Source organism: Osmerus eperlanus, chromosome 12 (genome assembly GCF_963692335.1).
Source record: "Osmerus eperlanus chromosome 12, fOsmEpe2.1, whole genome shotgun sequence".
Classification (NCBI taxonomy): Eukaryota; Metazoa; Chordata; class Actinopteri; order Osmeriformes; family Osmeridae; genus Osmerus; species Osmerus eperlanus.
Window position 1 is genome coordinate 7,768,283 of NC_085029.1, and position 15,801 is coordinate 7,784,083.

Consider the following 15,801-nt stretch of genomic DNA (forward strand, 5'->3'; position numbering starts at 1 on the left):
TGGTTAAACTCACTCCTTAGTATGAATACCCGCCACTGCCCATCAAGAGCTAGGTGTTGGGTGGCGTGGCTGGTTCATGCAGTGTTTATGAAGGCGGTAGTCACGTTTGTAAGTCAGAGGACCCAAGTTCAAACCCTTGTCATGATCGGGAAGCGGGGGCGACTGACGAGCGACCCAACTACACCTGTTACACCTGAAGGGAGAACTTGTCTGTAAAGTGAGTAGTGTCATCCGGGGGTGTTGGCTGAAGATCTTGGCTCTGATATGGTGGTTGTTCCAGTATGTGCTGTATAGAGCTGTTGTCGATTCAAGTTTATTGTCATATGTACAGGATACACAAGTACAATGAAAAGCTTTGTGCCACTGAGCTACCTACAACAGTGCAGTTTTTAATAATCAAATAGTGTTGTAGCCGAAAACTGTATGAAACTACCATTACTGAAGTAGTTGGTTGTCTTGGCATGAAGTGCCACTGAACTGTCTTAGTTATACCTAGCTGACTAAGAAACTGAATGGGCACCTCAGGTGAACTAGCTCTGACCTATTGAAGACGTATTAATGAGATAATACCCAATTGCTCTGAAAGTGCCAAGTCAATGAAAGGAATAGTTAAGATGAGTTAAGACAAGTTCAAGACAAAATCAATGTATTTATTACAAATGTACGGTGCAGGTCAAGTTGAGTATCTTGGACAATGAATACAGGAAATAAAGGGAGCTAAATAGTATCACAATATGGGAGGATACAATATGATTAACATTGCCTTTCCAGGCACTGAAAAAGGACACTGTATGCCAGATAGTTTTTGTTTAGGTCTTGTCGCTCCTTATATTTTCCTCATTCAAAGTTGCATGGCATTATACACTTTGGCATTATTTTGACCTCTGACTTACATCAGCGACACAGGCCTTTCCTAGTTACCCTACAAAGACCTAACATTATGGCTATGCAGGCATAATAAAACAGTATAATAACAGTTTATCAATGATACAAGAAACATAATTAATAGACAGGCATATTTATCTCCTGGACATAACCAAAGGTTATGTGCTCATGAGATTATTATTGCAAGATATATATCGAACAATATTTATGATATTCAGAACATTTCAAACAGTATAGAAACAATAAAGTAATCGTTATCTTTAATTGTTGTTAACTGATCAGTGGTTTAAGGACAGACCTCTTCACTATAGAACAGGACACAGCACATAAAATAAACAGAACACCAATAAACATAGACGGAAAATAGGCCCCAGCACTGATAAAGCTAGATACCGACTAATGGAAACCTGGGCTTATGACTGATGAGAGAACCAAGCAACTGTGAGAATGACACAGGCAACTACGAGAGATAACAGGAATAAGCCATGCATGCCTTGTAAAACCAATGTCCAAGAAGGAGGGACGTAGGAAAAAGTGTATAAGAATGTCTGTCACCTATGCTTGGCTTAAGCTTTGTACCGCGGAAAGCCCATGTTGTATCTTTGATTAGATAAAATAAAGAACTTGCATTTGAACTTGGAACCAGGACAATAATAATAATAAAAAATAAGAGAAGATAATAATAATAATAATAATAAAATATAGCTGCAAGCAGCAATGGGGTGGCCAAGCAGGTCAGATGACCCAGAAGAAACTTTAGACATCCTCAGAAGAGGGTTCCGAGTACACGCAAGTTTGGCGTGAATCCATCAAAGATTTGCTGAGATACAACACAACTTTCTGTTTGGCGGCTCTGCTGACGATTTCGATTGGCTGTACTGGACAAACGGTTTCGAAAATCTAAAATCATTTTGATAGAGCGAGGTGAGGTTTGATAGTGTAAACAGATAACCTGTGACATGACAGGCTTGTTGGCTGGATTCAAACCTCTTACATTGCCCTTGCCAGGACACCAATTTATCCTAGTGAGCTATTCTCAGTGCTGGAAATTACTGTGTAAAAATATAAGCAGTTTTTCGTGTGGCAAGTGGTTGTCAGATTTGGCCCAAGTTTAAACAGCTGTAATTCAGTCCTATTTTGACATGTCAAGGTGATTGTGGTCTGAAGATAATCTGTGCCAAATTTGGTGAATATTAGATACATTTTGTAGGAGTAGGGAAAAAAGGTTTTATTCATTCATTCAAAATGGCGGCCGCATCAATTCAGCTGGTATCACAAGTAAACATGTGTCAGACACGGGATCTCCTAAGATATCACAAGACAAAGGAATCACTTAAATAAGACAAACAAATCAACAGTTATTGGTCAAAACACAATTATGCCTATTGTCGCGCCCCCTAGAGGTCAAATGACACTACCTGTTTCGGACCTGAGTCCATACACCAAGTTTGGAGTCTATGCATCAAAGATTGTCTAAGATATGACCTCACTTCCCTTTTGCTGGATCAGTTGCCTAATTTGATTGGCTGTAACTAACAAACGGTTGCGAAAATCAAAACTCAATGGGATAACTTTTGTGAGGCTTGGTCTGAAGATATTTTTTGCTTATTGCAGCGCCACCTAGAGGTGAAATGGCATGATCTATGTTGGACCTCTTTAAAACAGGGTCCCTAGTCCCTATACCAAATTTGGTGTCAATGCAGTAAAGAGGTGCTGAGATATGACCTTACTTATTTCATGGTGGCTTGGTTGACGACTCTGATTGGCTGTTCCAGTCAAAAGGTTTAGAAAATCAAAAAAACATGTGATGTAGTTTGTGAGGCTTGGTCTGAAGATGATGTGAGCCAAATTTGGTGAAGATTGGACAAACTATATAGGAGAGGTAGCGAAAAAACTTTATATTCATTCATTCAAAATGACGGCAACATCAATTCGGCCACATCAATTTGATTGGCTGTAACGGTTGCGAAAATCAAAAAGCCATGGGATAACTTTTGTGATGCTTGGTCTGAAGATAATCTTTGGCAATTTTGAAGAAGATTCAACAAGAATTGTAGGAGGAGTATAGAAAACACTTTTCCTTAACATTAAAAATGCCGGAGAATCTATATAACTGGGTATAACGTCATAGAGTGTGTTGGACTCGTCTTGATCCAGGGAATACAACAATATCTCATTTTGGAAAATGAGGCATATGGTTCAAAAGAAACTTTTGTAAACACACCTTCAACTTTGACCCATTGGTGGCGCTAGAGGGTTTGAATGGGAGACATGAAACTTGGTGAAATCGATGAGGGGACTGGTCCCAAAGAGTGTGCTAAATTTCACAACTTCTGACCATGCGGTTCTAGGGGCAGCCATAGACTCCCGTGGCAGAAGAAGATGTATAAGAATAATAAGAATACGTAGAAACCCTCTAAGTGGCTTCGCAGCTTCGCTGCTTGGCCACCAATAAATAAATAAAAATCGCTATGGGGAGGAGTTTCTCTTCTGAAGCAGGTTCTTCTATGAGAAGTATGAGAGATAAGAGATAGACCAGGAGACGGAATGTGACGGATGCATTCAAATGACACTTCCTTGCCGCCCTGCACAGAGTAACGCACAGCTCTCGACGAGCAGAGGGAAGAACAGGTGTGTATCTATTCGATGCAGGATCATGGCGATATCTATGAAACACATCTAGGCATCGAGAGGGTTTTTACAGGAAGACGACAGCCAGAAACGACTACCAGGAATTTCACTTTTGCACCCTTTTCGTCCCCGCATCATCGATCATGGATTATGCCCCAGGTGTAGGCCGCTGCCTGCTATCCTTTGTCCTTGCCATCATATTTAGTGCCACCGGCATCGTCCTCTTCCTCATCGGCATCTTTGCTCCCTTCAGCTTCTGGGACATCTTCATCTTCTCGGGCCCCCTCCTCGTCTTTCTCAGTCTGGTGTTCTGGATCCTCTGGTATCTGGGGAACATAGAGGTGACCGTTGATGACCTTCTACCTAAGGGAGGCCCAAATGGAATTTAAATGTAAATGTAGGAACTTTTCAATTGACAGACATACAAACATTTGACATGCAGACATTTGACATTGTCAAGAAGAAGAAGAAAAAATTACAACACGGTGCCATTTTTTGGCTACGATTTTTTGTGTCAGTTTATCGTTGGAACCCTCCTCCTTGAAAAAGAACCTTGAGTCTGTCTTGTGACTACCTGCAACAGGAGTGTTTATCCTGTAAGCGTGTGTGTGGAGTTTCTGCAGTTCCTGTTGTGTAAGCTAGCTCCTCTTACCTACATTCTTTACAAGTTGGATTCCTATTCATCTCACTGGAACAGTTGATCACTTAATGCTTGAAGGAGAAATAAGATAATTCCTCAACTTCTGGAACCTTTAGTATTAGAGTACACAACCAGATAATATGTTAACATTTTGTTTATAGCTGTAGTAGAAGTGTCACTTCTGTTTCATGTAATCAATTATTGCTAAAACATGTTTTCCTGTTCATTTTGACTACCATAAGCACTCATAAGGAAGGGCAGAAATTGGTTTTGGCTCAGTATGTAAGCATTATGTGTTTATTTAAGCTATCACAGGCCTATCCCCTGTGTGTTGTCCTGGTGGGATATCAGAGTATTTGTTTGCTCAAACACTCATCAGAAACCAGCCACACTCGGAGTCCTACATATCTGCCCTCACGCAACGATAATTCGTTTCTGTCAAGATCAAGAGATGAACCATTTCCCCACCACCTTCACAAGGCCATGGTGGTGTTCCTCCCGAAGAAAGAGGAACAAGTGTTCCCTTGCATTCACGGCCAAGTTGTTGAGCTTGCCTTATCGTGATCAAGCCTTCATGAAACTGCCCATGCTTGTAGCCGAGTATGTGATACAGCAGGTTTGTCAGCACAGACACGCCCAAACACTGTGGGTTGATATTCAAGCCACTTCTTCATAATAATCCCTGGACTCAAACAATAGAAGCCGGATGAAAGTATCTAGGCCAGTGCCAGCATCACATACTAATAAAATTATGGATATCAGGTGTTCTGGTCAAAACCACCTCCCTCAATTAGAAATGGAGGGCTTGTCAGGTTGCTACATAGGCAACATTTCTGTCTATCTTCTGCCTAAATAGGCTTAGACCTCTGTGTAATAGATGTGTACCTGTCTGGTAAATATAGACTATTTAACACTGCCCACCAAAATACTGTTAGAACTGTGTACTTCTGGTCCTTGATTTATGCTGTACAACTTCCTATCCAATGCAGAATTAGATTTACACAAATTTAAAAATCTGAATTAAAAAAACGTGTTCAATGAATAAAACGTTAAAATTAAGTTTATTAATCCCCAGTTGGGTATGTAATGCTTCTTTACTGTGTCTTTGTCAGGCCTGCTTTGCTTTACTAATTCAACACCTCGCCAACCTCCTTAACCCTCGTGCTGCCTTCGGGTCACATGACCCAAAGGTTCATAACGAACCATCGTTGTGTTTACCCAATTTTACCCAATACAAAAACAAATAAAAATAATTTTCTTTTAACCTTCGCAATGTGGGGGGTCTGAGACAGCCCAACGGTTAAAAGAAAATGCTTCACTTTGTTTTTGTATGCGGTAAAGTTGTCGCAATACGACGGTGGGTCACAATGACTGATGGGTCAGAACGACCCGAAGATAACACAAGGGTTAAGACACCTGCATCACATCGTCAGGCCACCAGAAAGGTGTCGAAATCCCACTTATCGTTCTCCGGTTTCCACACACCTTGGTTGTCTTTCCAGTATGCAGTGCCAACCAGGTTTGCGGCCGGCGACAGAGACACAATGGGCGAGCCTAACCCGACACCTCACGGCGTTCACCGTGGTGACAAATGGGGGCCGGGATTAAGTTCTACCTGACACAGTAAACCTGTTTGGGCCCCACCCCAACATCAACGGTTCTGCCAGAGGCGGACGCCCTAATGACCGCAAGAGGGCCCAGGGAAATGGTGTTTACGGGATCTAGACGGAACCTCTTTTCCTGCCAGATTCCTGCAGCTAGGATACCGGTTACAGGTGCATGTGATTGAGTGATATTCTACTTAAAAGGCTGTAACTGGGAATTTATTTGCAGTTCTTGTAGGCCAAACGATCACAGTGCTTTATCATTACAGAGCGAGGACTGTTTAACAGTGACAGGTGTTAATGATATATGTGAACTATATTATATAAAAATATTTTTATTGTGTGATGACTTAATTCATATTTACAGGTGATGACCTTGTGTCTGACCTCTTAGAACAACACAAACTTCTTATTAATCATTGTATGTGAACGTTGTCATTGTTGATTTGTTTTCTGAACACTAGATGGCAGTGTAGCACCAAAGTTCGATAATCACACCATCGGTCCTTGAGTTTCTTCTGAGCAAATATGATCAGGTGTACTAGTAGAACGGTTCTGTCTGCAAGAGCCAGGGAGGGTTCAATGAGACTGTTAAAGGATAGGCCTATCCGGTTGATATGTAAAAGCTGAAGTCCATATAAATGCATTACCTGTCACCGTAACGTTTTTGTAATTGCCGGTGGTAAGGGACGCTGGTATTTTATAACAGAACCGTAAAGCGACATGAGTCAGTGGGTCCATTATTATTCCATCCATGTCTGAACTCAGTGCTCCCTTTTCTCCGCTTCTGCTCTCTTCACCGTCTCTCCAACTCTGCTCGTCCTTCTTCCCACAAACACTAGTCAGGAGTTAATACCTTCAAATGCAGTTTGTTGTATAGCCACTCAGGCCTACATGTTAACTATTACACCTTCTAAAGGTCACTCTTGAAAATGTTTAATAATTGATTAATTGCATTCACAAAAATGGCGATGTGTATACACTTAAATATATCATTATGATACAAATGTCTTATTATTTGCACTTTTCTGTTTGCAACATTTGAGATCGAGAACATGCCTTGAACATCACTATCAACACGATGATGTAATCGAATAAGAACACGCGTGCATGCCACATAAAATGTCTCAATGCACCATGCTGCTTGCTATCGAATACAGATTTCAAGAGAGAAGATAGACCCTACAAAATCATTAAGCCATTCTGGTCTACTCAATCATCTGACACACGTGCACATATTTTGCCATCCATAGACGTTTTCAAAACAGAGACGTTTGTAAGACACGCGGCTTTCTATTTGACCTCCACAACATTCCGAATGGACCGGGGCATTGTGGGTACTACGATTTGTAAACTAAAGGATGTCCGGTTGCATACAAATCATGGTAGTATATGGATTGGGGCTTCTGCAGGGTGTGGACAATGAGACCGTTCTAAATGCCTTGCAAGTGCACTCGACTAGTAGTGAGATTGACAAGGTATGATGGCCTGCCTGGTTGGCCTGTTAAACTCCGATGGGTTAGTGGTTTAATGTGACTGTGCAGACTGACTAGTCTTATTATGAAAAAATGCAACGTGCAACTCCAATTTTTAACACATCCCAATGTACTTGTCAACCGTGGGGTTTTCCAAGTTAAATATTCCTGGAAACGTAACTGGCCATGTCGAGCAGATCGTTTTTATTCAAGACAGTCCACTGACCGCATTGATGCACAAAACTCCTCTCCCAGTCTTCTCGACTTGGCTGCAATCGCCGTATTTTACATCTAGCCATCGACCTGCGTGTCGGACTGCGGCGCAACCAACCACACTTTTCTACGGGCTATTTATACTGTAGTAGTCAGTGGTAAACACGCCTCATCTGCCTACTCATTATTCGTGCTAGTTGGTGCAATAAACTGCCTGTCAAGCTACTTCCGCCCATTTGGACGCCTTTGGTTGGCTGGTGTCCTTTCTCTTTCTCTCTATCGCGGCGGTGGGTCGGATCCGCTGTGTCCCCGGTCTGGCACGTTCCTAACCAAATTCTTCTCGGTTTAAATTTGGAATCCCCTTTACGAAACCTTAAATTTGCAGCCCCTTCAAAATTAAAAGCCAATTCATCTACATTTGCGCCTGTTCTCCCCACAAAAAGCTCTAAATTAGAACCACTATAAGATGGCGGTGATAAGCGGGATGTCGGGGTCGGCTGTTGCCCGGCTTGAGGGCCGAGAATTCGAATACCTTATGAAGAAGAGGTCGGTGACCATCGGACGGAACTCCTCGCAGGGCTCAGTAGATGTCAGCATGGGCCATTCCAGTTTTATCTCTCGCCGACACCTAGAAATTTTCACCGCAGGCGAAGACGGCACCGGTAGTGGGGACTTCTATCTTCGATGCCTCGGAAAAAACGGGGTGTTTGTGGACGGAGTGTTTCAAAGAAGAGGTGCTCCACCGCTGCAGCTCCCACGAATGTAAGAATAACATTTGTTTATGTTTGTAATGTATTGCTGTAATTGCTAACCAAAATATGCATATATTCAGATCTACCCTTTGTTATTGTTGTGTTCCCGTGCCGCACGTGTTGTGACAAGTAACACCAAACGCTCGTCTCCAGACACCCCACCTAGCTGGCCATAGCCTACTAAAAGCGCAATCCTTCTGCACAGCAAGCACAACAAGCTATCTACAACATAAAATAAATGTACATTTACCTGTATTCCAGTAACCAACGCATTTGTTTGTAAGTAGTTAGCTTGCTGGCAACTACATTATACATTGTGTGCCATTGGCTCAATGTCGGCTTGGTTTCATGTGTTGCAATGTTTACCTATGATGAAACATGGTAGGTTCATATTTCTTCGTATGCGTTCCTTTGGAGCATAGCAAGCTAACGATACGGATTTACTGCCGCCTAATACCCTCGTTTTCTCATGGTAGCTATGGTATACTCCTCACATTCCAGCAACGGAATGTCCTGAATGCTCCTAAATTTGACCAAATTTCACACGTACGTTGGTTGTGATGATGGGGCAGACGAGCACTTAATTGTGCGACATGCTTGTGCAAGCACTGCGGACCACAATTGGGCATGGCAGCAAATTCAATTTAGACCTGGAATGGCCCTGGTCAGCCATCAGACACCTTATTGCTCCAAATATACCCGCTTGATAATGTAAGAAACGTTAGACATAGCCTGTTACATAAGAGTCATGATGGACATCCATATTTAAACCTTGTACACCCTTACCCTGCCCCCGTCCCCACGTCCCCAGCATTGCTATACAACTTCCTTATCTGTGTGCCCTGTCTGCTTGTCTAGACTCGTATAAACACACACCTAAACACAAGACGATGCTGTCAGTATCGGTCAGTGATCCTCCGTGTACAACCAGATAGTGACCGTGGATTGAGGGGGCTGGTAGTTTGCAAGAAGGCTTTGTCCAAAACATTGGACCGACCATCTTTGTTGGAAATCTAGTTTTGCTTGTGAGGTCAACCTGACAACATCTTTGTTATTTATTTTCGTTTTTTGCTTTCCCCTCCTCTCCCTGTGTCTCTCTGTCTCTCAGGTGCTGTTTCCGTTTCCCCAGCACAAACATAAAGATCACATTCACCACTCTGTCCAGTGACAAGAAGGAGGGCAGGAACGTGCCGGAATTGCCGGTCAAGCCCGTCCAGCCCCAGATATCGCCGCTGACTATCAACATTCCAGACAACATCGCCCATCTCATGAGCCCCCTGCCCTCCCCCACAGGGACTATCAGGTGGGTTGTGTGTGTGTGTGTGTGTGTGTGTGTGTGTGTGTTGAGGGGAGGTAGAATAAACTCCATGGAGACGTCAGAACTGAGACCAACTGATCTATTTTGATATCCTCTGTTCATGTGACAAGAACCTAGTTGAAGAGCTATAACAGTTTTACTCTAAGCCATCTATCTTTGCATCACAGATGCTCTACGATTGTCTGACTTGAACAGATTAGATGTCATCATTGCACATTTGGTATTCAGTTCGGTGTGCGATCTTCATCGATCTAGACCAGAGGACCAGCCCTGGTCCTCAGGGCCCCCATGTCCTGCATGTTTTAGATGTTTCCCTGCTCCAACACACCTGATTCAAATGAATGGTTGTTACCAGGCTTCTGCTGAGCTAGATAACGACCCATTCATTAGAATCAGGTGTGTTGGAGCAGGACTCTAGACTCTAAATCCACCACCGTACACCCAATACCCCGACCACCTTTTGGGATTGTAGAGTTTTCGCACCAGTCACCTCCTCGCAAATCTCTCCCCCCGACACTTTAGTCTAACACGTGATTGGTCTGTCCCTCAGCGCGGCCAACTCGTGTCCTTCGAGTCCCAGGGGGGCGGGGCTTTCCAGCTACAGGATGGGCCGCGTGCTGACCTCTGACCTCATAGGGGACAACTCCCAGTCAGAGAACGACAAGGATGCTTCGGGAGGGGACAGCCCCAAGGTGAGCACCTCTGACCTAGACCCTCAACTTGGGACTGGTGTGTGTGGGGGGAGTGTGCCTGAATGTGTATGTCCTTGTGTGTCCATGTGCTTGTGTGTTTATCCATGTGTGGGCTGTGTGTGTATTAATGTGTCTGGACGTGTTTGGGTTTGGGGAGAGACTAAATAGGGGCGTATCCAGGGGGGGGGGGGGGGCTGGGGTGGGCTGTGCCCCCCCCCAGATTTCTGCCGTGCCCCCCCAGATTTCTCCCCCCCCCCCCTCCCCAAGCTCCTTCTGACTTCAGCCAAAATGGTTACATGTTGAAGCTATGAAAAAGTCTGTTAGTGCTTTCAGTAATATGCTTTTTTTTTCAACCAATCTTTTTAAAAGATTCCCCAGTGATTGTCTGGTTGATAATGGGCAACGTAGGTTAGAGCTCCGCATCCACGTTTACCGATAAAAGTGAAATCAACCTCGAATCTCTTGCCACTCACTCACTTGTTCTCGAAGTTATTGTATATCGGTCTTTTGTGGAGGGCTTTTGACGAATAGTAAAGTGTAGCATTGGTGTTTAATGTTAGACCCTGGAATTTCATACTACTGTTTCAGTTGTAATCTTTATTTGTTTCCGTAGAAGATACACGGGTTAAAGACGTTAACAGTCTTTTAGCTTCGTTAGCCATCGATTGTTCTTTGCGTGCGTGTTTGTACCTACAAAGAAAAACCTTTTATCATGCATCGATATCTGATCCCCAAACCATCTACTACTGCCCCTGCGACAAGGGATATTAAACTCCTACTCCAGAGCAGGCAGAGCGTGCTGGTCCTAGTGGAAGCACTTCCCTGTCTCTCGGTACCAACATTACCGCTGCTGCCTGTGTGTGAAGGCGAGCATGGTTTGAATGACAGCAATCCAATGCAGCCTGTTCTGCAAACGTACCCCATGCGCATTTTCAGCCAAGGTCCTAGGGCACCGCTCTCAAACTTGGTTAGAGTACTCAGCCAAGCTACATGCATGTTTCTGCTTCCCCTGTCGACAATTTGGAGCCAGAAATGATAAAGACATCACCTTCACTAGACAAGGTTTTTACCAATTGGAAAACGGCGGCGGTTTATTTTACATAGAGCTCAAAAAACGAATTTGCGCACAAATGAAAGCCCAAAAATGCCCAAAATAGGGCATTCACAGTAGTCTCCACAGTGCGCGCGCTCGCACTGCGGAGGATCCTATCCAGCATCACATCAAACCCAGGATATGTCATGGGTTTGGGTTAAGCCCCGAATGTGTATAACGTCTGGCTCCGTGCCTGATTAACACTCGGAGCGTTAAAGCAGACTCAAAAATGATAACATAATGGTTATATAAAAAATTATACGACCCCCTTCCGTAATCATGATGCCCCCCCAGAAATGTTCACTGCCCCCCCCAGTCAAAGCAGGCTGCATCCGGCCCTGGGCGTATCACACATTGTGAATGCTCGGTTACTCATTGGAAGTCCAGAAGTTACTCAACACTCGTGAACTCAGACTTTGGATGGAGCAAACCGTGAAGTGACCCCGAGCATGGTGCGTGTGCTGGGGAGAGCGTGCGTGCGCGCGCGCGCTGGGGGGGAGAGGGACGTGTGTGTCCTTGCCCGTTAATCAAAACAGTTGTTGTCGTTGTGCCGAGCTCTGTCCTCTCTCGTGACATCACATCCCCTGTTCTTCTTCTTTCCACGTTCGCAGGACGACTCGAAACCCCCCTACTCTTACGCCCAGCTGATAGTCCAGGCCATCACCATGGCGCCCGACAAGCAGCTCACGCTCAACGGAATCTACACCCACATCACCAAGAACTACCCCTACTACAGGACAGCAGACAAGGGCTGGCAGGTCAGTGTCTCCACGCCTCTGCTGGGTCTTATCCATCTGTGACCTCGGTCAATTGACATGTGCAATGCCTTGGAATCTCTGTCAATAAGCGCCTGTCTTTCATCTTAGGTTCTAGATCCTATAAATGTGTGTGTGTGTGTGTGTGTTCTGAGAACACCGGCCCCTCATCCCTCTTGACTGTGGTCGTTCCAGAACTCGATCCGGCACAACTTGTCCCTGAACCGCTACTTCATCAAGGTGGCGCGTTCCCAGGAGGAGCCTGGGAAAGGGAGTTTCTGGAGGATCGACCCGTCGTCCGAGGGCAAGTTGATAGAGCAGGCCTTCCGGAAGCGAAGGCCCAGGGGCGTGCCTTGCTTCCGGACCCCGCTGGGACCCCTCTCCTCCAGGTACAAGCCCCCAACTCAGCCCCTCTCTCCTCCAGGTACCATCTCCCAATCCAACCGCCCTCCGCCAGGTACAAACCCCCATCCCAACCCCTCTTTCACATAACAGTAACCGGTGCCGAAGTGTGGAGGATAGAAAGGTTATTAGGTGAGACGCTTGTTGTCAATGTGAAATCTGTAGTAAACCACTACTGCCCCCTAGTGGACTGAGCTTTGTACTGTCTGAAATGGCGCATGGTAAAATCTGTCCCAGTCCAACAATTTGAGGTTATATTGTTCCCGATCAAACACGCACATGACCAAACTTGCTATCCATCTATGAAGTCATCTATCTACAGTACATGTCCTCACCCATCCCATTCTAAAACCGTGCGTGTTCCCTACCTGTCCCTCTCTCCCCTCTCTCTTCCCTCTCTCTCGCTCTCTCCCTCCCTCCCTCCTCCCTACAGGAGCGCCCCCGCCTCCCCCAACCACTCGGGGGTGCTGTCGGCCCACTCCAGCGGGGTCCAGACCCCCGACAGCCTGTCCCGAGAGGGCTCCCCCGTCCCCATGGAGCCAGAGCCCAGCCCGGCCCCCACGCCGCCCGCCGCGCTCCAGCCCAAACTGGCCGTCATCCAGGAGGCCCGCTTCGCTCACAGTGCCCCTGGTGAGCCCAACAGATACAGACAGACAGAGACAAATGTATAGATATAGTTAGATACATCTATTCACCATGCAGACTTGGTAAAAATCGAATACATTTGTTCTATTTATTGTGATAGTTAAATGTTAATGGCTCTACAGTGTCCACACAGTAAGTATTGAACTTGCTCAAGTTTATCACCTGCTGTGTTATCACTAGAGGCAACAATCCTGATTCCTGCTTGCCCTTTCACCCCGTCTCTGATAGGCTCCCCCCTGAACAGCCAACCGGTGCTGATCGCCGTGCAGCGTCAGATGCCCCAGACCACCATGAAGCCTGTGACCTTCGCCATGGCGACCACCGCCATGGTAACCACTGCCGTTAGCTCCGCCCCCGTCATGCAGACGGTGCACGTCCTCCACCAGATCCCGGCCGTCACCATGGCAACAGTGACCAGAGGGCAACAGGCCTCGGTCGCCACGGTGAAGACGGAACCTCACGAGAACGGGGGCGTGGACCACCAGGAGGTCAAAGGTGAGAGCTGGGATTTTATTTGCGGCGTCACAGCCCACATTAACACCAAATTGTGCTTGGTAAACAATGTGTGTGTGTGTTTTGTGTTCCCTGCTCCCAGTTAAAGTGGAACCAGTCCCAGCTATCACCACACCCTCCATAGGCGGGGCTAGTCGCATCATCCAGACGTCTCAGGCCACGCCCCTAACAACGGTTACCATCGTGCAGCAGGCCCCCCTCGGCCAGCACCAGCTCCCCGTCAAGACCATCACACAGAACGGAACACACCTGCTGCCCATCAGCACCTCCGCCAGCACAGGTGAGACACACCGCATTGTTAATAAAGAACTACATAAATAAGGTGTGCGTAAGACTTTGCACAGTACTGTGTATACAGTATATAAGTATAGCTGTGACCCTGTGTGCCCTCCCCCCCTCCCCCCCTCAGCGGTGGCGAGCTCCCTGCACCTGCTGGCCACCCACGCCTCAGCCTCTGCCTCGCTCCCCACCAAGAGGCAGAACGGAGACCAGCAGGAGCTCCCTGAGCCCAAGAGGATCAAGATTGTGGGGGAGGGGGCCGGCGGGGCCCCCACTGTCAACAACAACAACACAGGGAGGGAGGGAGAGGTCACGCTCAGCCAGCAGGACAACTAGGGCGGTCTCCAGCCTGACCTCTGACCCCCTGCTCCTCTGTACCATGAGCCAGATCGATCCACAATTCCGCCCCGACCCCCACCTCTGCCACCTCCCCCCCCTCCCCCGACATGGTCACAGTCTACTCCAAGGTGCCAAATGGAGGAGAGCTTGAGGGAGGGTTCCACCTGCGGACGGCAGAACGTCTGAATGCCCCCCGGGGAGGAGAGAGGGGGGAACGCGCCATGCAAGAACTAAAGACCAAAACGAGAAGCAAAAAACGGACGATCGACGAAACAGGAAATTGCTTTCATGACCGGCGACTGACTTGACTCGGTCTGGAGACTCGAGACTGGAACGCAGAAGCCGACAAGCACAGGAAGCCTTCGCAGAAGTAACATAATCAAGAAACAAAACAGACAAAAAAAAGTGACGGATGAAACGAGCACGTTGGAGATCGACCCCCCCCCCCCCCCCCCAAGATGAACTCCTCCAGTTTTGCCAAGCCTTCTCCCAGCTTCTCTCCACCACCCCAGTGCATGCTGGGATGGTGGAGAGGAGCCCCTGCTTATTGGACAGCTCCTCTGTCCGTTTTTACTCTGGACCTGCCCCCCCTCCTTGAAAGAGAAGGAACCAGTGGCGTCTTGGCAGCATGACAGAAAAGCGCTTAGTGTGATATGGATGGACAGAAAGAGAAGGAGAGAGAGAGGGAGAGAGCGAAAACAAACAAATGTGACAACAATAGTGTAATTCTTCAAAGGGAAGTGTGTGTGTGTGTGTGTGTGTTCATTCATTCCCTGAATCTGGCAGCTAGCCTCCTAATACAGTTGTGAGTAGATATGCAGTATTCTGCTGTGTGTGTCTTGGACCTTATTTTGAGCGTTTCTCTATTTCCCAAGGCGAAGACATCTAGTAATAACTAAAAAGCTATAAGTGGGGTCACAAACATTCAACGTCACCTGATATCTTGGAATCTTCTTATTTTGTATGTGGACTCATTGTTCAGTGAAATGAATGTAGTCTTCTTTTCCCTGAAGAAAACACTATCTATGGAGTGGATTTTTTTTGTTTTGTTTCTGTTCAGTCAGTACCAAGAGACATTTCTTTATCACTGTACATCTGCAGATTTGTCATATTTTAACAAATATCCTATGAGATAAAAAGTATATTTCCATGCGTATTTGACCATATGCTTCATCAAGCCTGCATGCTACCAATTTAGAGAAATTTTACATGAACAGATAACTGGATATGAAACTGAAGAAAAATTAGACTGAATCTATGCTATATGATTCGGGACAGTGCTGCACTTAACCTATTCACTTATCATTTATCTTTCCCTTCTATGTTTTCCTTGTCATTATTGGGTGTGTTTGTTAACTTTTGTGTTGGAAGTTGGCAGTCTCCTTGCTTGTTTATTTTATTCTGTTCAGGCTACTAAGAAGTCTATTCAGATAGTATTATATGTTCCACAAGGAAAAACAAGTGATAGATTGTTTGTTCTGCTTCAGTGGGTAAATGCAACATTTCTTTTTCCTTTTTTTTTTTTTATAAATTAATTTAAAACATCCATCTTTTGTTCTGTGGTC

At 45.8% G+C, this 15,801-nt stretch overlaps 1 protein-coding gene across 1 annotated transcript; it reads left to right on the forward strand.

The window, feature by feature from the left end:
* The first annotated feature begins 7,646 nt into the window (after nt 1–7,646).
* Nucleotides 7,647–15,782, forward strand: foxk2a (forkhead box K2a). Its single transcript, XM_062475606.1, has 9 exons — nt 7,647–8,210; nt 9,309–9,503; nt 10,069–10,210; nt 11,915–12,061; nt 12,254–12,447; nt 12,894–13,090; nt 13,334–13,600; nt 13,701–13,898; nt 14,028–15,782. The coding sequence occupies exons 1-9, from the start codon at nt 7,915–7,917 to the stop codon at nt 14,231–14,233; spliced, it is 1,842 nt and encodes a 613-aa protein (XP_062331590.1). The 5' UTR covers nt 7,647–7,914; the 3' UTR covers nt 14,234–15,782.
* The last annotated feature ends 19 nt before the right edge of the window (nt 15,783–15,801 follow it).

Bases quoted from the DNA above. Each gene is read 5' to 3' on its own strand.
- foxk2a (XM_062475606.1), top strand. From the start codon at position 7,915: ATGGCGGTGATAAGCGGGATGTCGGGGTCGGCTGTTGCCCGGCTTGAG. The intron at 8,211-9,308 runs GTAAGAATAACA...TCTGTCTCTCAG, and splicing joins CCGCTGCAGCTCCCACGAAT to GTGCTGTTTCCGTTTCCCCA. The intron at 12,062-12,253 runs GTCAGTGTCTCC...TGGTCGTTCCAG, and splicing joins CAGCAGACAAGGGCTGGCAG to AACTCGATCCGGCACAACTT.